Raw genomic sequence first — 24396 nt, 5'->3', positions numbered from 1 at the left:
ACGAAACAAAAGGACTACCAATTGAGTGTAGTTTATAATTTACACATATACAGATGTTAGTTTTGCTAACGTCCTACACTTTGGTAAACACTATATCTGACCTGACATTGGGTATAACAATATATATATATATATATATTGTTATATATATTTAAATGTTTTTGCCGGACCTGCTGAACGGATTTAAATTAATAGAGGATACGAAGTATGTTTAGTTGTCATTCATCCTACACTTTAGCCATGCAGGTAGGGATAAATTACAAATTTGTCTAAGGGTTATTTCTTTTAGAAAGAAATCAAACAAAAGAGCACTCAGCTGTGCTGGTGCTGTGTTACTTCTTTTGATTTTTCTTTGAAAAGGTATTCATGGATATGTTTGAACATGTTCAGACGATAATCTGTATTGGACGTTTTTTCTTGTTGGTTTTTGGCATTATGTATTTTGCATCTCTGTTTTAAAGGGGGAAGCTATCCTTTGGGGTGCGGTGTTCGTTATTCTTACAGTGTACATTTTTTGAGTACTGATGGTATCTTGCGCAGACAAGCGAACTGGGTGTATAGATTTACCCTGAACTCAACATAGAAAGAGTCGATAGCGATCACAGCAAATTAAGAGAACTGGTGGTCGTCTGTTTTGTCTGTACGCGCGCTTGGTTGCAATATTGTTGCTTCACATGTATATGTCTCGGGCGAGATTTGGTTTGTTTTATGAGCAGTTTGGAAATGTTTGAATATAATTTGAAAAAACCCCGTAGGGTATTTTTGGTGGGGGAGAGTATAGGGATTGATATCGTGATAACCGATACCGATACCGATATGATCGGGGGAGGGATCGAGAGAGAAGAAAATGGACGATTGTCTGTAAGATTCCGATTGTTGTTTCTAAGGCCGTTGTCGCCTTATTAAAGGTGTTTTAACCCAATTCCTGTCTGAGATCTAATCCTTCCTGTCTGTACATAGTGAACCCCCTTATAATATTTCACAATATTGTAATGATATGGATATTCTCGTGTTTACGTTTTCCTCAAAGGTTCATTGACGTACATGTACAAGGCAAATTCCTGGTAGATTTCGCTAGAACTATTTTTACAAACATACATGGTGAATTCCTTGTATGCTATTTTTAACACCTGTTCCGAGACGTTGCGCTCTTAATTTTGGCTCTACTTTTTCGGCTTGGCCGATTGGATTAGGTGTCGCTGGGCGTGTCGCCACAGTTGACTTAAATTTAATTAGGCAAATTTGGGAAATAGATTTGTATTACAATTGGAAGGGTTTTTCCTTGTTGCCGGGTCTGTTCACACTATCGAAATAGTATGAGAGAGGAAGTGAGGATTACAGGTGTGTAATAGCCAGAAGCATGTGGGCTCGCTAGTGTGGACGGACATCATAGCAACATTTATCCCTTTTTATATTCATTGAATTAATTTCCAGGGTTGTTGGATCATCCGGAGCGCCTTATTTCCGGGGGGGGGGGGGGGGGGGGGGGGTAAATTCGCCAAGAAATATAGGACCTTTTAATACGGAAACTAATTATGGGTGGATTGATATTACGCAAAGCGTCTGTGTGACACGCCTCAATTTTTGGGAGGACGAGGCATGTCAGTTCGGTGGGATAAAAACCGAGTTGCGTCTCTGGAGCGGGACCTTTTTTTCCGTTACGATACCGACATGAGTTGCTAATTTGCTTCAATTGGGTTGCCCAGCCCCAAAACATGAACTTCGTGATTTATTAATTCTACGTTTATTTTAATAAATCTTCAACTCCAATCAAGAATTTGTTTTAGTGACTTTGATTTATCTTCGTTTTCTACACTTCAAGAACTAAAGTTATACTTTAACATTTTTCTGAGTCGGTACTAGGCGGGGCGGCTTTGGCCACCGGGCCGTCTCGCCGTGGATCGCTTCAATATAATGAGGCGGTCCTAATTGGCTCACACCTAGTATAGTATCCAACAATAAGTAATAGACTAGTCTTGAATTTCAGACCATTGTATCGAATGGTCATAGTTTTATGTAGACCGAATTTTCTGTCTCTTTCGTTCGTTAAGCCTCTTATTTGGGTAGGGTCGGCTCTCTCTTTAGAGACGGAAGCCGACTATACGCATTCCCTTGCTAACAGTACACCATGGCCATTTATGGCCATATTTTTATGCCCCGAAAATCCCCCCAACTGTCATTTTACCTCATGCATGTTATATTGTAAATTAGGCCTAGATCTAGGCTATGATAAATCGGTTCCACTTACCGACTTGACTGAAATAATCCGTTTAATGGTCCCTTTTTAAGAAATTATGGGTCAAAATCGAAATCCATGTTGAAAATCTTGCAAGACGTATTTTAACTCTCGCTGCGCATGACATCATCTAAATCTCACCTCTTCTAGTCTACGCCGAAGGCAAAATGATTATGAAGGAAAAACTGTGCGTGAGCTACACGATTGTAATGGCGTTATCACAGTTTTTCTGTTTTCTGGTGGTATCTGGAAAGAAGCTCCTTTGAAATACTTGTGTCCGAGCATATGGCACTTGGATTTTCTGGTCATGGCCTCTTAGTAAGGCAGGTAGTGATGGAGTCAGAACTGTCTGGAGGATGGATATCAGCAAGTTCTTGATACAGAACATCATCACTACCTTCGCCTGGGCTCTCCTTTCTTGCAGAGATGGCCATTGTAGTTGGTCAAGCATGGCTGTGTCACTGCTTGTTCTGTGATGGTCATTGCAGTGAAAAAAATACACAGGGGCTCGGGGCGAATTAGCCCCTGAAATGCTCAAAATAGCCCCCCCAAAAAAGAAAAAAGCCCCTGTAAATGTGCATAGAGTTCAATGCAAAACAAATTATAGAATGTTATTTTCATGCAGGCAAGCTTGAAAAGTAGCCCCCGAAAAAATAATATTAATTTTTTTCCCTGGGTCATTGCAAACAAAGCATGCATATCTGCTCTTGATCATCTCTAGCTTCCTGGTATTGGCTTGGGTAAAGGGATCCCAGATGATGCTTCCATATTCTATGACTGGTCTAAGTAGGGTGAGGTAGCAGAGCACTGAATTTCCATGGGCATGATCTGATGTTCCTCTGGTGAGTTCCTCATCGACCAAGTAACAAGAAAGGCTAATTCCACTGAGCCTCTGGAGAAAGGCTCGGTGGAATTAGCCTCTCTTGTTACTTGGTCGATGTGGTAATTCCAACTAAGCTTCTTGTGTAGATGGATTCCACATCTTCTACATCACTGGCAACCTTAGTGATCGGTCTGCTGTTAACAATACTCTCAATGTCACAAAAGAGAGTCTGTAAACCCTCGTCAGATAGCATCTGCTGGCTGGTGAGTGAACAGATCAGCTTTCTCACCGTTCTTATTTGCTGTTTCCATACTCCACCATGGTGAGAGGCACCAGGTGGGTTGAATGTCCACTGAATATTCTTTTCTTAAGCATGGCATCACTCAGTTGGGCCTTTTTCCAACCTTCAATCTCTCTCTTGAGCTCCCTCTGTGATCCTACTAGGTTGGTGCCTTTATCAGATCTCATCTCCTTCACATTGCCTTGACGAGCTGTATAAGTCTCCTAATAGCGTTAATACGTGAGTCTGTGTCAAGAAAATGAGCAACTTCCAGATGAATAGCATGAACGGCCAGGCAAGGGAACATTACTCTGTACCGTTTCAGTACACCGTACCGTTTCACTACACTGCGACCTCTCTTAGCTTCAAAGGGCCCAACATAATCAACACCGACCCTGGTGAATGGACGTTCATCTGGTCTCAGTCTATCTTCTATAGAGCTGCCATTTTCTGCTGCATTACCTTGGCTCTCTGTGTACGGCATACAACACACATGCTGGTTGTCTTCCTTACTGCAGCACCAGCACCCAGCATCCAATACATTTGATGGAGGAGTGAGCATATGGTTTATCCCACTATGTCCTGTCATCTCATGGATCTGTCTTAGGATGAGGAGCGACACAGGACTTCCCTTAGGGAGGATGATGAGATGCTTCACTTCAACTGGCAGCAAAGCCCTGTACTGTGAATGATTCCCGCTACTCGAAGTGATCCTTCCAGTTTAGCATCTATTTTGTAGATAGGACTGTCTTTCCTATTACACCCTTTTCTTTCTTCTGGGTGTTTCCCACTTTTTGACCTTCCCACTCAGTGCTTATATCTCTGCAGGCAAACATCTTTGTTGTTAATGTTGCAGAATATTCATCTCTGCTTTCTCTAACTCTTGGATACTGAGGGGCTGCTTCATTACCTGCATCTCTCCTCTCAAATGCGTCTGAAATCACCCCTTCCCGCACCCGGCGAACATTGCATAGTGACTTTGATCTTGGCTAGTGAACTCCTCTTTATTCTCATTCTCATAAAAAGCACTTTGAAATTGGTCAATTCAAGCAATTAATATGAAATGTAAGACTTGGCTACTGGAGTGATAGCGATTTGCTTACCTTCCATGCACGTGTTCCAGATGTTAATTAGTAAAGGCGCAATTTACTATGCTATATTATATACCTCACTTTAGAAATCCAGCCATCTGATTGGTCAAAATTGGAGTCGTGATTTTAGCCATTCCAGTAAAATGCCAAAACCGGTCAATAGTCTTTTGAAAAAAGCCCTAGGGCACTTTTCAAAGACTATTGACCGGTTTGGGCATTTTTATCAGACACCCTATTAAGACTAGGTCTCGATAGCGTAAACAAACTTGATTACCATGATTGGTAAGTCGCACATGTATTTTATGACCCTTTTCGGTATATAAAAGTTATAATGACTGCTTTAATATTCGAGGCATACATGTAGTTGTTTTTATAGGCTCTCGGGGAGGTTACATGATCGTGCCATCGCCCAAGGCGTGCCGAGGGGTGATAACCTCATGTAACCTCCCCTTGAGCGTATAAAAACAACTACCGGTATGTCTCTCATATAGCAGTCATTATTACTATATTAAAAAAATTCCCTATTTAATCTCCTCCCTCCCTGATTTAATACTTCTCTGATACTTGTTGTTTGCTCTTCTTTATTCAAGAAAGTACATATAACATAGTAATAAAGATGTTACATAAAACCCAGGACCGAGATTTGAATTACATTGAATGCATCTCATTCAGGGTTAAACAATTACAACACACAATAACAAAATGGAAAAGAGAACATCATAACGTCAGTTGTTTTAAAATGAAAACATTAATAATTCCTAAGAACAACTAAAAAACAATTTTTTATTTTATTTTCTCAGTTAGGAATACCTCACTATACATTTAAATACTGTGGTCATATCTATCGATCTCTTCTTAATGAGTAATCAACCACAGGAACCTACATGTATCTCCATAGAGAGAGAGAGAGTTGAAGAGAGGGAGAGAGAGAGAGAGAGAGAGATAGAGAGGTATTAGTCCCGTTATAACAAGTTATATACATGTACATGTACATGTACGTCTCCTTATTTAGTAAATACACCTCCAAGTGTTGTAGTGATTCCAAGTGAGTTCAGATAGGCTTGAAAAAAATAACGTAAACCCACACAATATTCTTTTGAAATATTAGTTTTCCCAATTACATATACCTCACCTTACATTTAGGTACCGTCATCATATCTATCAATCTATTCTTACAGCCTTTTCACACACAGCTAAAATTCTATAAACATGACTAGTATAAACGTGTTTCGAACGTGTTTAAACTAATCACGAGCCTTTCACATACAGAAATTTCGGTGCGATCGTTAATAATTTCGTGATTAACTACTGCTCGTAAAATGCGCAGTAGTGCCATTGCGCATTGAAGGTCATGTCATATCAATCAAAGCGCACGCTCCATTCAGTTTAAACACGTCTGAAACACGTTTAAACACGAATAACCTTTCACACACAAAATGTCAAGCTCACTAGATACGAACTTCGTATCTGCAGCCTGCTTTTAGGGGCGTATGGATCGCGACTTCGTATCTATCCCAACATCGTATAAACGATGTTCACACTGGGAAATTTTGTCTATAAACATGTTTAAAACTTTACGATGATTCTAATCATCTCTAGATACGATGAATTTTAGCTGTGTGTGAAAAGGCTGTTAGTAGTATGCGTAATACGAGAACCTATCACTATAGAAAGAGGGAGAGATAGATAGAGAGGGGAAGAGAGAGAGAGAAAGAGAGAAAGAAAGAGAGAGAGAAAGAGAGAAAGAAAGAGAGAGAGAAAGAGAGAAAGAAAGAGAGAGAGAATGAGAGAGAGGGATGAGAGAGAGAAATGAGAGAGAGAGGTCTCGCTATTGCAAGTCATACAAAATAGTTAAACCAATTACACTCCCAAGTAATGTTGTGATTGCCAGGTGCGTTCCGACCGGGTGTAAAAAATAGCATACGACCCAAACAGTACGGTTTTCAAGATTTCATTTCTCAGTTGTGGATACCTTACTTTGCATAAATGTTTTCAACATATCTATAAGTCTTTTCTTGTTATCAGGAGTTATCAGACCTCGGGAACCTATCTCTATACACAGTAATTTGGGAGTCCAGCCGGCTTCTGATATACATGTATCATGATCAGTCCGGCGTACCTGTCAATTTTTCTTTGGTGGGCCTGTTGTATGTTGGTTTCAAATGGAATTGTCAACTCAAATATTAGTATTTCCTTTTTTCTAAAATGAATAAAGCATAAATCAGGTCTTTGTTGTGTGGGAACAATGGTTGGGGGAACCGTCCCTCCACTGATAGTCTCCCCTTCCATGTCGGCATATACTTGGTGATCACTATCAAGGCCATTCTGTTTAATGCTCTTTAGCAGATTATGTACAATGATATAACACAAAATATATTATATATATTTATGATATAACATACAATGCTAATAGACAGATGAATACTGTGATTTTTTTATTTATTTAAAGAATGCATTTTTATTCTCTAGAACTTTACCACAGACCTATCGGAATGGAAGCATGTCGAGGCATAGCACCCCTCTCTCTCTCTCTCTCTCTCTCATGCACAGTGCACAAACCCACACACATATTCCCACTAAATCATCTCTCTTCCTCAGCATCAAATGAGAGAGGGAGATCTGAAGCTATGGTCAAAACTCAGAGTTGCGGCCGACCGATTTGTAGCCTGCTCGGTCGCCGCTGGAATTTAGGCATCGGCCAATGATTTTTTGAGAAGACAAGCAGGCTGTAGAGCACCAGCAATTCCTGGGCGGTGCCCTGTCGATTTCCCGTTAGTCGCCAGTCGATTGTACATGTAGGTCAAAACTAGGCGTCCGGCAGTGACCGACTGATGACCCACCGATTTGAGCCGTCTCTCACCGGCCACCAGCTGATTTTAAAGAATTTGCCCGGTAGGCGATCGGCAGGGCACCACAATACGCTCGGTACCCGGGCACCGACCTAATCGAGCGTTCACCGTCCAGCGATTTAGGTCAAAATCGAAGCCGCAAGGTCAAAGGCTGCTAAAGGATTTTGAACTTGCTGCTCAGTGACCGACTGATCTCCCAGCCGCGACTGCTTGGCAGCCTTCAACCTAGCAGCTTCGATATTTGACCTAAATCGCTCGACGGGGAACACCCGAATAGGTATTTTGGGCGGCGAGTGAGAAATGAGCAGGCGCCGCCGAATTTTAACTCTGCGCTAAAACTTCAGCGGCGACCAGGCGATGCCCTAAAAGCAAGCGTGTCCGGGCGGCCGCCGCTCGGTGCCAAGGCAAAATTGGCTAAAAACTCGCCGCCTGGCCGCCGAGCAGGCTACTTTTTGGGGTTGTGACCAAAGCTTAAGCTTTACAAATATGTGTCATTTATTAATTGAAATTGTGATTAAGTTATGATAAAACATCAATAATTCTCGGTTTCTTGGATGCACTGTATATACATGTAGATGTATATTCAAAAGCTCTACTTATTTTTTTTAAATTATCGCCAAGACGACAAAAATTAGCGAATTATTTTAGTCTGCTAATTCACCTCTGGGGAAGATGTCTGAACTCTAGACATTGGAATTTCGGGTGTGATAAAATAGCTTTAAAATCAGGGCTATTAATTGTTATCCAAATATTTCCCATTTCACTGATTTCTGTATTTTCTTTAAATCTGTCATACAGCATCTGGATGTCACCATGCCTGTGTCTCTCGGTGAGTGGCGCGTCAGGATTGGCACGTTTACACATCGGCGGAAGAAAGAATATGACTACAACTACTTTTGGAGTAAACTTGTCAACTTGATCAAAAGAGCCAAGAATGTTCAGTCACCGGAAGAAAACAACTCAGAATGTAACACTTCTCAGACTCGGTCACAATGTGACAGTCCAGAGTGTGATGCGGTCAAAGAGAGTGGATCCTCAAGTGAAGTAAAAGGCCCCGGACCTGCCGATGATGTCTCTCACCCTGAGTCTTCGTGTGCTGAAAACAGTGGTTCTCCAACGGCAAATGAGACCAACCCTGTCCGTGATACCACTGACGTGCAGGACCCAGATCCCCGGCCATGTACAGTAGACACAGTGGACGATAGAGACATAGCCATTAATCTCATGTCACCTAAATACCCCCCTAAATCCTGTCAGATAAGTAAAACAGACCAACCTGAAGTTGGTACATCAGAGCCGTACTCACATGTACCTGCAGCCGTTCCTGGTGAGCCAGATCGTATCGAACTACACAGGGAGGAGACTTCAAACTCTGCAAAGTCGGGGATTGAAGAGCAATCATTGGATTTTTCACCTAAACCCGGTCAAGATACAACGATAAACACCGAGCAAACAACACCATCGATCAAGGTATACGATTGCTTTAACAAAATATATTTCCTAGAACCACCCCTCTCACATACAAATTTTAAACAATAAACAAATTCAATTGGTAGTGTTGAACAAACTGTGAGCTGTATAAGTATACTTCCTTGCTTTTCATTAAGTATAAAATAGTATGCCTTTAAATAATACCATGATCGCATTAGTCTTCAATGTGGAAACATTGTTTTGAAAATTGGGCAATAGTTCCAGACCTGCCAAGTGTCCCGCTTTGTGCGGAACAATCCTGCATATGTCCCGCATTTTGCTATCATCATTAATCAGTCAATCTGGGCCCCGGCCTTTATACATGTATGCTCCGCTCGCGTTGCTCGCTTTGCTCTAAGGACTCTTGATTACAGTTGTCCCACATTGCAGTTTGGAAAACTTGACAGGTCTGTAGTTAACAAGTGTGCCCATACTTTTGACCTGTGACTCGCGCGTGAGAGTACCCTACTAATAATATAACATACTTAAAAAAATTGTGTCAATACTCTCCACACGCGAGTCACGGGTCCAAAGTATGGGCACACTTGTGAAAATTGCATGTCAAAGTTGATTTCTGCCGGATTTTTGTAAACCTCGGAAACGTTAACATCGCATACGAAGATAACGTAAATGAAATGTAAACGTGAAATGATGATTTCCCAACGTTTCCATTGTGGGGGTAATAAGGCACTGTACATGTATATGATTATTCATCTTGTCATGTTTGTAACAAGGGCTCTATAGAACAGGTACATGGAAAACATGAGCTATTCAAAATGAGAACAGGTTCTAGAAAGCGATCTGATTATTTAAATTGGTGTGGACAAATTAAAGCTTTGATGTTCATTACACTCTAATCAATAGTAAAATGCCCTTTACTCTTAGACAGAATTCTTATTCATTCGTGATTCTACTTGTATTTAAAAAAAAAAATGTCTGATCATCCTTTTCAAAAGTTTCTTCTGTCCATAATTGTCTTCCAGAAAGAAACGGAATATCATGGATCACCAACCTATCCGGTACTTGGATCAGGGACAACCCTTGGTGAAGCATATGGCATAAAAGGAAATGACTGTCCAGACATGACCAACATACTCCTATTGAGATCCGGCGACGTAGAACAAAACCCTGGTCCGAATGATAAGTAAGCAGCATGAAAGAGCAACGTAGGAAAATTAAAATTAATCATTCCGTATTCTACTAAACCAGACGCTGGATCTAAGATCACTTTTACCAAACGCTAATTCAATTAGATCTCAGAATAATTTCCTTTGTTAATCCAGATTCATAACAATTAAAGCTTAAAGGGATCGTTTAACAATGTTAAATCTGAGATACACGACCCTACATGTTATTAGTGTCTGTGATATGGTGTAATATTGAAGCCCTAAAAAAATCCCGCTTCAAAATGATCAAGAAGTGCCTCAATAAAGTAAAAATCTTTGAGTGACCGGTTTTACCATACTTGTTTTCCCCAATAGACTGTATGTGTTATGAAAACCGTCAGGCAAATGGTTTTCAAAATTTGTAATTCTAATCATAAATATCTTGATAATCAGACAGGCGATCGGCTTGTAAAAGTCATGGGGTTCCTGACTGACCTAAAGGTTTATAATTTTCATTGTATCATGAGCTAAATCCAGAATTTTATTTCAGAATCTGAGACAAAGTTACCGGATCCCTTTAAAGATAAAGTTGATTTCTGGTCGTGCGATTGCATTGTGAAAGAAGCGATGTGGAATCAATCAGAAAAGGTTGTTCATGTAGCATATTAGTGTGTACTGCAAGGTTCTGGAGTCATCAACATAAGAAATTTGGCACAGTCTTACATACTGTACTTGGTTTACTTGATTGTTGAGGCTTGAAGCATCAGCTCTTATGAGCCCATCATGACAATCACAGCACTATTTACGTTGATTTGAGAAGATGGTGATGCCAATATTTTTCAAGTTCAGATTTAAAGCTGTTAATAGATGGCGCTTGGACTGTCGATTGGGGTAGCCCGTTCCAGTTGTAAATCGATTGAACAGCAAGGGACCTCTGTCTAGTTGTCAATGTGGCTTCTCAACTTTCTTTGCCCATAGAGAATAATACCTCTTTCTGTACATCTTCTCGTCCAGTCATGATCTTGTATAGTTGTATTTGGTCAGCTCTTTGCCTTCGATACTCTAGTGTTGGAAGTTTAACTCATTGGAATCTTTCCGGATAATGGTTAATCTCTGGTATGAGCTTAGTAGCTCGTTGCTGGACTTTCTCCAGGTTGTCTTCATCTTTGATATTAAAGCTTATTTTTTTCCTGATTATCTTTTCCATCAGTTTACACACAATTGAAGTTAAACTCACTGGTCTGTAGTTCCCTGGAACACTCTTCTTCCCCCTTTTGAAGATGGGAACAACAATAGCCTCTTTCCATGATGAAGGAACATCACCATCCTCAAAAAGTCGGGTGAAATGATCTTGAGTGGTTTGCCACTCTCTTCACTGGTTTCTTTCAAGACCCTCGAGTGGAGACCATCCGGTCCAGGTGATTTATTGATGTGTAAGCCAGCTAGAAGTTCCACAATATCTTTCTCATTAAACTTAACATCGTTGAGTGGAGTGACAACTTGGAGTTGTGATATGTGGAACATTATTCAAGCCCTCCTTTACGAGAACACTCCCAAAATATGAGTTCAGGGTGTCTGCTTTGTCTTGGTCATTTTTGGTCCATGATCCATCTGCTGCCTGAAGATCAGGTATTCCAGAACTTGAGTTAGTGGTACTTTTCACATACTTCCAGAATGACTTAGGATTGACTTAAACTCATCAGCTGTCTTACTCTCAAAATCAGATTTTGCTTGTCGTGTACTGAAAGTAGCAGTATTTGTACAAGCGATGTTTATTCTCATTCTTATCCTTTTTGTAGGTTTTCCATGCTTTTCTTTAGCTGTACAGCTTCTTGGGTTGATTTGTTCATCTAAATTGCGCTTCTTTTTTTTCCTTCTTCGATACCTTTTTTAGTGGAACAAGTTCTTTGATAGACTGAGTAGTACTTCTATTCTCCTATCTCTGACATCTCCTTCAGATCTACCTCCCAGTCAATAGTTTTTAGTCTCTTTCTCATACCATTATAGTCCCCATGGTATTAAAGTACGGTAACAAGCCATGTACACAGAAAGATGTGCTGTATGGGACTACAAAAACATGTGGCATAAAAATTGAGCCTCATTTTTAAGCTGTTACTTGTCATATTTAGAATATGAATGCATTTTAAGAGCCATGCTTTTCAGGGAATATTTTTTCTCTGATGTTCTTCTACATTTACATACTACCGATGATAATGCTCGCAAATAATTTGTCACCTCTCCCCATGACTCAACCTTGTCTTTAAACCCAGAGTCGGGCCTAAATTTCCGTAGAATAACAGCCATTGACTTTGCTGGTAAATATTAATAATTGGAATTGATGAATGAAATCAAAATGTGTAGAGGGGCTTTGCATATTCTTATTAGGTTTTACACTTACACATATCTGTTCATATTTTGCAGTGTTAGTGGGGCTTGCATTACAGGCAATGGCAATATCCTTAAACATCAAAACAGTGTAATGGCAAGTCAAGAGATAATAAAATGAAACGGTTTTTTATAAAAAAATCTCGCAAATATCTATAAGCACTATATGAAATTAATCATTTTTTTTTCTTCTATAATTTATCCCTGGAAGTCTGACCGAGCGTGAGCTCAATCTCGTTGCCGACGGTATGGATTCCTCAGATTTTAGGAAGGTCGGACAAGTTTTAGGATTCACTGAGGCTCAACTAAATCAGTTTGAGGAAGGCAAGATGGGCTACTCCATGCTTTACGAATGGCGGAAGACAGTACGTGAAAGCGAGGCGAGGGAGATACTAGTCAACAAATTAGAAAGCATTAAGCTGGTTCAACTTGCTGATAGAATACGGAAAGGTACAGTATAACCCACATGCATACGCACATTCACACTCCCATCCCCATCAAACACACATTCACAGGTAGTGTCCACTTTTTGTCATACTAAGGGTCAAAATTTTAAACCCAATGAAAGATTTGTTTCTATGTCTGTCCTTGGAAATCAGGATGTACATTTTTTTGAAAAGTTGGTTCCAGACCTTAATCTTTTCTCCTTCATATCATATTTTAAATCATTTCTCTTAGGCTCTTAGATATAAGAAAAACAATTGTCAAAAGACGTACACTGTATGACTTTTTAAACCAATTACTCAAAACCTAATTGCCATTTAGTCAAGTCCTATTCTGGTTTCTTAAAGACAGGATTTTTTTGTGAACTGCAGTAAAAAAGAAAGAAAAGAAGAGCATTCTATGACATGTTTTCACAATTTAATGACCATTTTACAGATTTTTTAACCCAAAATGAGGAAATTGACTTTGAACAGGTGTTGTTTTCTACACCAAAATTTAAGAGCAGAACATATTCATCATTGAACTGTTTTCTCTAACTATGTTGATTACTTCTGCAAAATTTGTAAAGAATTTGTCCACTTGAAAATAAATTGCTTATGGGCGCTGATATGTGGAGGACGTGACACATACAATGTAGATATGAACAGAATTGTTTTCTAGTCAATCACTTTTTTAAAGCAGTTACACATATTTATTACGATTATTTCTGATACATTTGAATTTGTATGAGCTCCATGTACTTTCACAATGTTGAATACCGTCTACAAGATGAAAGTGAATGAGTGGATGGAGCATTTCATGTGACATAAAACATTAATTTAGCGCAGAGTTCCCTCATCTGTATTTGTCAATTCCATGTCAAATCACCCAATGGGGTTTAACCCAACAATTTTTTATTTTGATGAAACTTAGTGTGCTTGTGTGATCTCACAGCTCCAAATCTCAGGTTTTAGGTCATTCAGGGATGGGTTTGAGAGATACGGCCCACCAAATGTTGAGATTTTCTGAAAAATTGGGCTAGACTGTCTACCTTTGAACCCTTGTATCTCAGGAACTAATGGGACAATCTTCACAAAAATGGTATTGTTGGAAAGGAGATTTAATAAGGATTCTAAATCTGCCATCATTTTGAAGATTGGTACATGTTGGGGTACCTTGACCTTTTGACTTAAGATTGGACCATGAAGATGACCTTGTGGATCACGTGACCTTGACAACATTGTTCATGAAATGTAATTTCTGACGTGTTCACTAAAAAGCTTCAGAGATATAGTACTTTTTGTTTAGGAGCAATAAGGATTGAAAGTATATACAAACTCATAGATATTCACAGTAAACCGTATTATAATGTACAGATTTCGACGACATCTTGAAGGGCATAGCTGAGGCCCTACACAGAAATTCAGACATCCATGCTCTCGGAAAAGCCTTGGGATTTGGATACGCAGAAATTTGTCGCAAGATTGAAGAAAACGCCAAGCAAGGAGTGAATTATATGGGAACATTGGATTTGCTCAAGATATGGCAAAATAGACAAACATCTTCGACGGAAAAGGCGGCATTGAGGTCTGCACTAGTAAAAGCTCAATTGGATAACCTGGCAGACCAGTATCTAAGCATTTCCGTACCCGGTAAGAGATTCTTTGTAAACAGTAGTTTAATGATGCCTTTCATACAGAAAAAAGAGAATTTTAATTACCATTAAAAACACAATTTTTTTCAGTACTCAAAAGCCTCAAGGCAGATCATGGACATGATACTGATAGTGGGGTGGCATAACGTCCAATTTAAGCCCAATTGGGCATCTTGTGATAAAAGTAGTTAAAGCACCAACTTTGGCACACAGGTAGTCAAACATTTCTAAGCAAAACTCGATGTTGAGACACCTCAAATTTGGCCTTTGGGTTATGATGTGCGCATTTTTCAAAATGACTCCTTCAGGGTACTTTTTCCGTGTATGCTTTGTCCAAAATTAAAATATTTCAGCAAATCTGAGTCAGTGAATTTTTGTGTGTATCAAAATCATTATTTTCGATTTTCCTCCATGCTTACGGTCGCCATCCTCTCTAATAGGAACTAGAAGGAAACATGGAAGTCAATGGTAATTTGAAATTAACTGTCTCAGAAGCTCTGAACCTACAGTTTGTAGACTCTTATTCATGCATCATGACAAATAAATGGCGCATTGCTCTTTTAATCTACCGCTGTGCCAAAGTTGGTGCTTTAGTCACAAAAGTGCACAATTGAATTGCTAAGCCACCCCGCTTATAGCAATGTCCAAAGGCAAGCAAAACATTTGTTGGTACATGTACATATGTTTATACAAAGCATTACACAGAAGAGCGCCATTCCTGGCTTAAGAAAATATCAAATTTGTGTTACTTTTCACAATATTAAACTTTTTTACAAGATTCAGGTCAAATTTCAAATAAATCTTTTATGTGAAGCAGAGATACAAGAGAATTATTACATCAAGTACATGATAATAAGATATTTGAACCTTTCCACAATATAAGAAATGAAGTACTCATTAATAGTTACTTCCCTTTTATTTTTTTAACAACATCAGCAGAATCTGCAAAATTCACTGTACAACAAACAGAAGACTGTTCCAAAAATAGAGGTGAGAAATCTATCTTGTTTCATAAAAAAATGAATATCAAAAGAGGGAAAATATTTATCTATGTATCTGAGTATCTTCTTTTAAGTTCAAACTGTTCTCTGGGCAGTCCAGAGATGAGCACTACATTTGATTGTACATGCAATTATAAAAAAGGTACTGTCTTTAAAAAAAATCAGACTGTCTATCATTCAGTTAATATACAAGAATTATGTGAGGTAATAATGATAATATTACACAAGTTATCTTTGGTTCAATCTAGCTTTATTTACTAAAGATAGTGAACTTGCAATTTGTGGTCCAGGCACTTCCGGAATTATTGTCATGCAGTTTTTTTCCAGAAACGGCCCATCAGTGATTGCCAGTGTTCATCTTATTAAACTACATGTAGTAGAAATGTTAATTCTAAAGTAAACAACTGCTTAAACATTTGGTGTGATTTCAAACACAGACGCAAGCACAGTGTTGGGGGAGGGGGTTCAACAAAAAACATCAATAACCATTTTGTGAATATAAATATGCATCATATACATGGATGATCCATTACGGATAGGAAATTACAAACATAACATTATTTTCATCACATAATTATGAAGTATGTACAAATAATGAAAATTTTAGGTTTTTCAGCTACTATGAAAAGAAGAAAAAAACATAAACAAAAACACCCTCTACCCCTTTTTCTCAGCCCCTGATCATGATCCGCTCGCAAATTCAAATTGAGATTTGGGAAGTAAGTTAAATGTTCATTGATATTACATTTGTGGGATTCATGTGTTTTGTTCTTGTTATGTTGTTGATGCTGCTGTTGATGTTGTTTTACGTTTAAACACTAGTGTCAATGAAGACAATTAACGTTCTTCACAATCTCATCACAGGTCAGGTTGGTGATCACATACCGCCCATGACAGAGGAGGAAATCCAACGGGTTGCTGAAGAGGTCAAACGCTATTATGCAATCAATCTATGTCAGATTCAAGCTAATCCACTGAACAACGAGCTTCTACTTAATTTTGAACGGATCTTCACCAATCTAATGTTGATGAAAGAAGACAAAGGTACAAAGCGCAAGACACCGCTTCTATACGATGACCTCCTCAAGACGAAAGTCAACGGAATCTATCCCAAACGCTTGTTGGTGGAAGGTGAAGGTGGTGTGGGGAAGACCACTTTCTGCGCCAAGATCGCTTGGGATTGGATCGACGGAAAAGGTTACCAAGATTTCAAATTGGTTCTTGTCATCCTTTTTCGCGAGGCAAAGGAAAAGACTGTTGGAGAGATAGTGAAGACATATCTTTCTGACAACAATCCGGTCACAGCCAAGCAGCTAGACAAGCACATCCTCTCAAATTCGGATGAAGTCTTTCTTGTCCTGGACGGCCTAGATGAGTCTGCTGTCAATCTTAGCAGCAATCAGCAAATCGCCTTAATCACTTTCAATCGTCTGTTCAATTCAGGGACAGTACTAATCACATCACGGCAGTGGAGATCAGATGAGATTAGGAAGAATGCCGATCTCAGAAAGGTGTATGCTTTCATTAATTGCTGTAGAAGGTTTCTCTGCTGAAAATCTCTCTTCCTACATCACCAAGTTCTTTCATCCAGACACAGCTTCCTCGGAAGATCTGAACCAATTCATATCAAACAACGATGTGATCTTAGAGAACATGGCCCCCTACCCTATATACACAGCCATGCTGTGCATCATGTGGAAAGACTATGATGGAGAGCGCCGAGAGGCAATGTCCAAGCTGCAAACATTCTCCCAGCTATTTGATGAGATGGTCGACTTTTTGGTTGATCATTACCTTTCGAAGCCCATTTCATCAGGTATTGGTGAAGATAAATTGAAGGAGAATCTTTCAGATATTCCTCATCACCTGCTTCAGATTGGCCACATTACCTTCAATGGACTTCTTGAGAGACAGTTGGTATTCACAGAGGACGAGTTTCAGAGCTGTCCAGAGTCCATCGATGTAGGTTGTAAAGTTGGGGTACTTACTAAAGAAAAGCGTATTCCTTCGAGGCGAGACAAAAGAAAAAATCACAATTCGGTAGCAAAATCGGTGCAGTTTCCCCATAAGCTCTTCCAGGAATATCTATCAGGGATTTATCTTGCATCCCTTCATAACTTAAACCATAATGAATATGGCAGGTTGATATTGGATATTATCAAGAGAGCAGGAGAATACAGGTACCTACTTTACTTCACCTCGGCCCAGCAGAAGGAGGTCGGCTTGGATATCGTATCTCGTCTCATAGCGTTGACAAGACAGGGTAGTGATGATGGCTTTATCGTAGATGTAGCATACGAGAGCCAAGACCAAGCAGTGGCTAAAGCAGTGGCGGATCATCTCTCCTCTAAGTACGGCAAGGAACTGAAGATCACTGAAGAGATGCAGGCACATACAGTATCAGGGCATATTTTCATCATGAATCATCGTGAAGCGGTAAGGAAAGTAACGTCGAATTGTAGCAACGTATACATTTCATCTTTGTATGATCTCTTTGAGTTATACAGTCTCTATTTGATTCAAATTTCATTCTCTCAGACTTAGGATGACGTTGTTTGGTTTGAAGACTTGACATGTGCTAATATTTCAACGCATTCTGTTCAAAATTCTTTTCACCCATTTTTTTTAAATCATGGAGCATGTTCAAAACAACTTCTATGGATCTGGCAGGGGTTCAACTGTGATCATATTTTAAATCTGAAAACTGCAATGTACACAAAAAACATTTACTATTGTTATTTACAATAGTTAATAAATAAAAATAAAAAAATAATATAGTTATTTATATAGCGCCGGTATCCATCAGGTTCTGACGCTCATGGCGCTTTACACATATTACCCTGGTCGTAGCCGAGCTGCCAAAGTAACTAGCGCTCAAGCATATCAGGTACCCATGAGTATTAGGACTTTAATCTCTTAATAGGAGTGGTGATTTATTGTCATTTAATTGCAGCACAACCCGTCTTTCATGTATTTGCATTAAAACCTTGTTTAATTATATAACACTTTTAATATCACGAATCCCAATAGGATTTGCACGTGCATACTGATCAAACCAGGATGATAAAGATACACATGGAAAATGGCAACACATTATTTAAAATCAGTATCAATATTACTCTTTAATTCTTAGTACACACAATGCTCAAGAGATGATACAAAGGATTAATCAGGATAATCCGGTATTATTTTCAAGTGTTTATGTTTCTTGCCCTACAATATTATTTGTGTACATGTACCTTGTAGGATGACCTGATCATTGAGAAGTCATGTGGACGGACGGCTTCAGAGGACCTGGCTGAATTCATCTGCTCATCACGATCACTTAAATCTGTGACGATCGACGGTACTATGCATGACGTCTTCTACTCGGTGCTTGCAAATAAAGCAGTCAATTCCAAGGTCAGTACAAACCTGTGTATCATCCATGTTGTATATTTGGTAAATCACTCTTTTAAATGAAATGGATGCCATATATTCAGTCAGGATAATAGTATTCATAGTATTTCATAAGATTGAATTGCATAGGTAAATAATGGGAAACAGATATTTGTTTTTTAGGAAAAAAATGTATATTTCTTTATATTATTTTTAAATAAAGAAATAAAGAAGAAATATTTTATTAAAGGTGAATTTGGAAGAAAGTCGTGAAACTGTGCATGTTTGCTATTGTTGGAATGCTTATTACATAAGGAATACAAATATATTGATTGACAGAAATTTGCATGTGCTGTTAAATTATTATTAGACCTAGAAAGATCAAAAGTGTAAGCAAAGGAACCCGGAAGCGTTGATATTCTCGTTCGTGACGTAGTATATGTGACGTATTTCCGTGGACTGTTCCTAAACCCGGAAGTACAATGTATTATTTCAATGTAAAAACGTACACAAACATGGGTCATTTTTTTTAGTAGATTTTGCAATTTCTGTGATATTTAATGAAGTGTTTTATCAAATTTACAATAAAGTAATAAATATTCTTTTAATTATATAAGCATTGGAATTACTTCCCGATGTTTGGTTTCCTTGAAATATTGACTTTTGGTACTGTAAAATTGATCGTCTTGCAGATCCTGACAAACCGGCTTCGCCTATGTTTTGTTTTGATAATTAGCGTAACTTGAATTTCGCGGCACGGGGAAAACTCGCGATAGCTCAGCTTAGCCGTTCGTAGTGCAGTGTTCACCGCAGTGTATTGCAGCGTGACATTTTTTGGAGATAAAGTTGTTTTTCTCGGGTTATAAATTAGCTGAAACGTCTGTCATTCGAACAAATTAAGCAAGGAGACCGCGATCAGAATGCAGGTGAGCTAAAACGGTTGTATTACTCGGCTTGTAATTACTACTGGTCTAGATGATATGTCTGCTGATCGAAAAAAAACTCAGCAAAGAGACGGCGCGGTAGTGCGGTACTTTCTCTTCGCCATGCATGTTGAATCGACGATACAACAGGAAAGAATTGTCGGGGTAGGACGAAGAATCAGCCCCTTTTCCCCATCGAAGACTAATTCTTCAAATTATAATTTCAACTGGCCAGCCAGATGCTCAGAGAAGTCGAGCAACCTAGTAAAGTCAAAATTGTAATTACTCCCTTCGCATATTTTGATATAGTGTCGCCCAACCCGCTGTTTGAATGTTTCTCTATGCATGCACCCGCCGAAGCTCGGCGTCGGAGCTTCCTGGAGTAGCTGCAGCTTGAACTCCCGTATCACGATTCGACCAGCGTTTACATTTTCGTCGTCTTTAATTCGCCTAATTCACCATCATCTTCCCCTATATACCATCATCATTGCTACTAACTTCTTCTTCATCATACTCCAAGATCATTTCGAGTTCATCTGAGCTGTTTTCTGTCATTTTTACTGATGATTAATATCCCGATATAACTATACTTTCACTCTGATATGTACCCTGCAGTGCTATCTGATTGCGAATAGAATGCGCGCGGTGACCGTGTTGTGGATAGTCCACGGAATGACGTCACATGCCCAAACCTCCTAATGGTATCGTAGACGAAATTCTCTCAGAAAAACTTGATTCTCGTAACTTTATTCCATTATATCTCCTTCCCCTTATGTTTATTGACAATGAACTTAAAAACAAAAATGAAGAACTGAAAATAACCTTTCTAACGATACCTAATTCAATATGAATGGAAATCACCTTTAAAGATAAAGACCAGTTATGGTCATGCGATTGCATTGTGAAAGAAACGTTGTGGAATCGATCAGAAAAGGTTGATCATCTAGCATATTAATTGGTGTGTACTGCAAGGTTCTGGAATCATCAAAATGATAAGAAATTTGGCCCAGTCTTCGTAAAGTTACAAGCACTGTACACAGAAAGATGTATATGGGACTACGCACACGTGCGCGACACGTGCGTTTATCTCTCACAGTCCAATAGATAAACTAATTTACCAAATATATCAATTAGTAGGCGGTTTCCCGGCAAAATTTGTATCATCATGTATTTAATAGTCAAAACATATTATTTCACATGATTGGTAATAAGAGCTTCCATTTCATTTTTTCAAATTGGGGCGTTTCCAATACTGGTCTTTACCTTTAAACTATTTATATAATACTTATGTTTGATGTTACGTTTCACGATTTAAGGAAGAATATTTCCAAATAAATTATTCTCTTCATTTTTAAGTTTAATAACTCTAATCGTAACTACCGGTACCCAATTCTTCCTTAGTTTAAAGGTACATGTACTTTGTCCCATTTGCAGGTTTAAAAAAATGAAAAGGTTACATTCCAACAGCATTTGAAAGACGATACTTATTTAGAACCACCCTCAAAACGAAAGGGTTTGAAAATGGCTTTTCGTGGGGAAAAACTATCATTAGTTGTCACATTGACATACATGTAAGTGATTGCAATCACCTAAGTAATAGTCTGATTTTCAGACCCTTGTACCGAATGGTTGTACGTTTTGTGCTGCACAAAGATTCAATCAGTTTAATTTTGGCCATGACAAGTAGTGGGTTATTGATGTAGACAAATGCTCATGTACCTGTTACAAGTTTGTACATGTATGTTATTACCAAAAAAAAAAGATGTCAGTCAGTCACTCAATAGTGTCTGACAGTGAAGTGTAGAAGGTAAATGGGTTTCCTTGTATAATTTGAATAGTAGGACACTGCTAACGTTTAAATTTCACAGATAGGACACACATGACATATTCATAGTTCCTGCAAAGTTCTACGGAATTTGATGTCGGCTGTAAAAGGGACATTGTATCTTTAATAGAAGACTAACATTAGTGGATGGAAAAGAAGGAAGAAAACAAGTAATCAATGTTCAGAATTTGTTATCCTCTTTGGTCAGTAAATATGGGAGAGCTAGTGGGATTACCGAATCTTATTCCCCGGGAAAAAGATCCCCCTGCTCTCAGACAATCCTGGATCACCTCCACTATATTGCAATGTCGTTTTGAGTAGTACATTGAATGATGTTTAAAGTACGATAACACCAACAAGGTTTTCAGACAATCCCCGTAAATGTGACCTGTTTATATTTGGTTATGACTGTTGAGCCACTAGATCGTGAGGCAACTGCTTTACTCATTTATACCTACTTCTCCCACAGTCAATAGGTAATAAGATCTAGACCACAAAGTTTTTACCTCGGCCTGTCTTCTCTCCAGCCGCTCAGACGGAGCTTCTCAATGCGACGAAGCATCTTGTTGGGCAACAGGGTTTACCCTAGGTCCATCGGTCACCCAGGGGGGCTGGTGGGGACATTGCCCCTGCCCCAGGTGTGTCCTTACCGGACTCAGTTACACTTGTCTGGTGTTTGCCGGTTCCCGTTATCGTTTCGGGACCCGTCTTGCCAAGCTCGGCTTCTGAAAGGCTCTGTCTGTGGTTCGCCCATTCTCCCAGGCATTTTGCCCGTTGGTGTTGGCTAGGCTTCCACCTCCCACTACCCTTGCTACTCCTCTGTGGGAGGAGTCGGTACGAGATCGGGTCTCTCCCTTCCCCTCTGAGGCTTTGGTTTTTTTCCGGATCCGTGGCCCTGTCTGGTACCCTGCCTTGCACTTGACTTCGGCGCCCTATTTGGTTCTCAGTAGAGGTAATCCCCAATGCTGACCAGTCCTTGGGGGCTGATGCGCAGGTTTCCTTTAGGAAATATCTCTTGGACGCATTTCCCCAGCTAATTCTGAGGGTTATCAGTGTCCGTCACTGTTGTTTTTTTACAAACAACAAGCTCCCTGGCGGGTTTCCCGCTACCGTTGGATGGCAAATTTGAGATTTTCGGACTAGGTACGCCTGGTGGCTAGGACGATTACCAGCCTGGTTAGGCCGTGCTTGGCGTTGTAAGAGGTCGGAGCTTGGTCTACAGGCAGGCCTGGATTCGAGGTCCAGAGTAAAAAAATTGTGCTGCCAAGCGCTTAGAGTCTTCATAGACGTTTGAAGCGCTATTCAAAGGCGGATTACTATGGCTAATTTCTCCTCTGTTACTGGAGGTGAGATTTATTCTCTGATGGACGTTGGTTTATTTTGTGAAAGTAACCAAGACTGGCCGCAGTGACAGTCAACTCTTTGTTATCCCCCTGAGCCCTTTGTCTGGCTTCTTGGGAATCCATCTTTAGATGGATCGTCAAAGACACCCAGTCTGCAGGTATCTGGTGCAGAGCCGTGGTTTCACGATTGCCACGGGTATTGGTACCCGCTGCTTTCTTTCAAGGTGCGATTTTTGCGTCACCGCGAAACTGCCTTTTGAATGTCTCTTGATTCCTTCACAGCCGTTTGCCTTAAGGGATTTGCGGCAGATAAAAAATTGTTTGCTACGACGACGTTGTTTGCGGCAAAGTCTTCCTTGGTTCCCCTGCTAACCTCTTTCTTGGGACATGCCTCCCGCTTTCATATGTGCTGGTCTAAGCAATAATACAGTGTAGGTAGATACATAATTGATTTAATATTGAGGTAAATTAGTTAAATCAGAACTGATTTTATTATTATCCCCTTGCCGACGAAGTCGGAGGGGATATAGAAACGCTGCCGTCCGTCCTTCCTTCCGTCCGATCGATAACTTGAGTAATGATTGACGGATTTTAATGAAATTTGATATGAAGGTTCATGGTATTAAAACACAGCCTAAGTTCAATTTCGGAGTATGTAGGTCAAAGGTCATAGCTCATTAAATATGCGAATCTGGTTTTGGATCCATAACTTGAGTAATGTTTGACGAAGTTAAATGAAATTTGATATGTAGGTTCACGGTATCAAAACACAGCCTAAGTTCAATTTCGGAGTATGTAGGTCAAAGGTCATAGCTCATTAAATATGCGAATCTGGTTTTGGATCCATAACTTGAGTAATGTTTGACGAAGTTTAATGAAATTTGATATGAAGATTCATGGTATCAAAACACAGCCTAAGTTCAATTTCCGAGTATGTAGGTCAAAGGTCATAGCTCATTAAATATGCGTATCTGGTTTTGGATCCATGACTTTAGTAATGTTTGACGGATTTTCAAGAAATTTGATGTGAAGGTTCATGGTATCAAAACACAGCCTTAGTTCAATTTCCGAGTATGTAGGTCAAAGGTGAAAGGTCATAGCTCATTAAATATGCAAAAACACCTAATTATATATATGAAAATGTGGTTAACTTCCTTGCCTAGTAATTTAAAAGTATAGTCCAATGGAGGTAACTTGTTCTGATGTATATAGGCCATTTGTACCCTGCGAGGGGATGCTACGCTTTGCGTTGACTTGTTTATTATTTAAATCTATGTATCTACCTACATGTATGTCCCTCCCTTCGTTCCCTCTCCTTGTCTGGCGACATGTCCCAAGTTTGGTCTTGGGCTGCTCGTGAGAGGATGATTATGTGTGTGTGCGATCCGCGCGTGAGCTGGAGGTTGGCGGGGTTCCAGGGGGGGGGGGGGGGCGGGTATGCACAGTTGTGACTTTCTTTTTCTCGATGGTCTGCTTTGTTTAGAGGACTAAGCAATAATAGGTAGATACATTGATTTATATAGTAAATAATTAAATCAGTTCTGATTTAACAATTCTATTTGTACAATTTTTCTTATTTTGAGACGATTCAATCCTATGCTTTTCTCAC

At 39.5% G+C, this 24396-nt stretch overlaps 1 protein-coding gene across 1 annotated transcript in view; it reads left to right on the top strand.

Annotated features, from left to right (window-relative positions):
• Positions 1-16822: 16822 nt before the first annotated feature.
• LOC105439435 overlaps positions 16823-24396 on the top strand; it is a 38614-nt gene continuing 31040 nt past the window's right edge. The window contains exons 1-2 of the mRNA XM_030994915.1: positions 16823-17754; positions 18565-18720. Of these exons, the coding sequence (XP_030850775.1) occupies positions 16834-17754; positions 18565-18720 (1077 nt within the window). The 5' untranslated portion in view covers positions 16823-16833. The remainder of the gene's footprint in view (positions 17755-18564; positions 18721-24396) is intronic.

Source organism: Strongylocentrotus purpuratus, unplaced genomic scaffold (genome assembly GCF_000002235.5).
Source record: "Strongylocentrotus purpuratus isolate Spur 01 unplaced genomic scaffold, Spur_5.0 spur5_scaffold_21, whole genome shotgun sequence".
NCBI classification, from domain to species: domain Eukaryota; kingdom Metazoa; phylum Echinodermata; class Echinoidea; order Camarodonta; family Strongylocentrotidae; genus Strongylocentrotus; species Strongylocentrotus purpuratus.
This window is presented reverse-complemented; position numbering and strand designations above follow the sequence as displayed.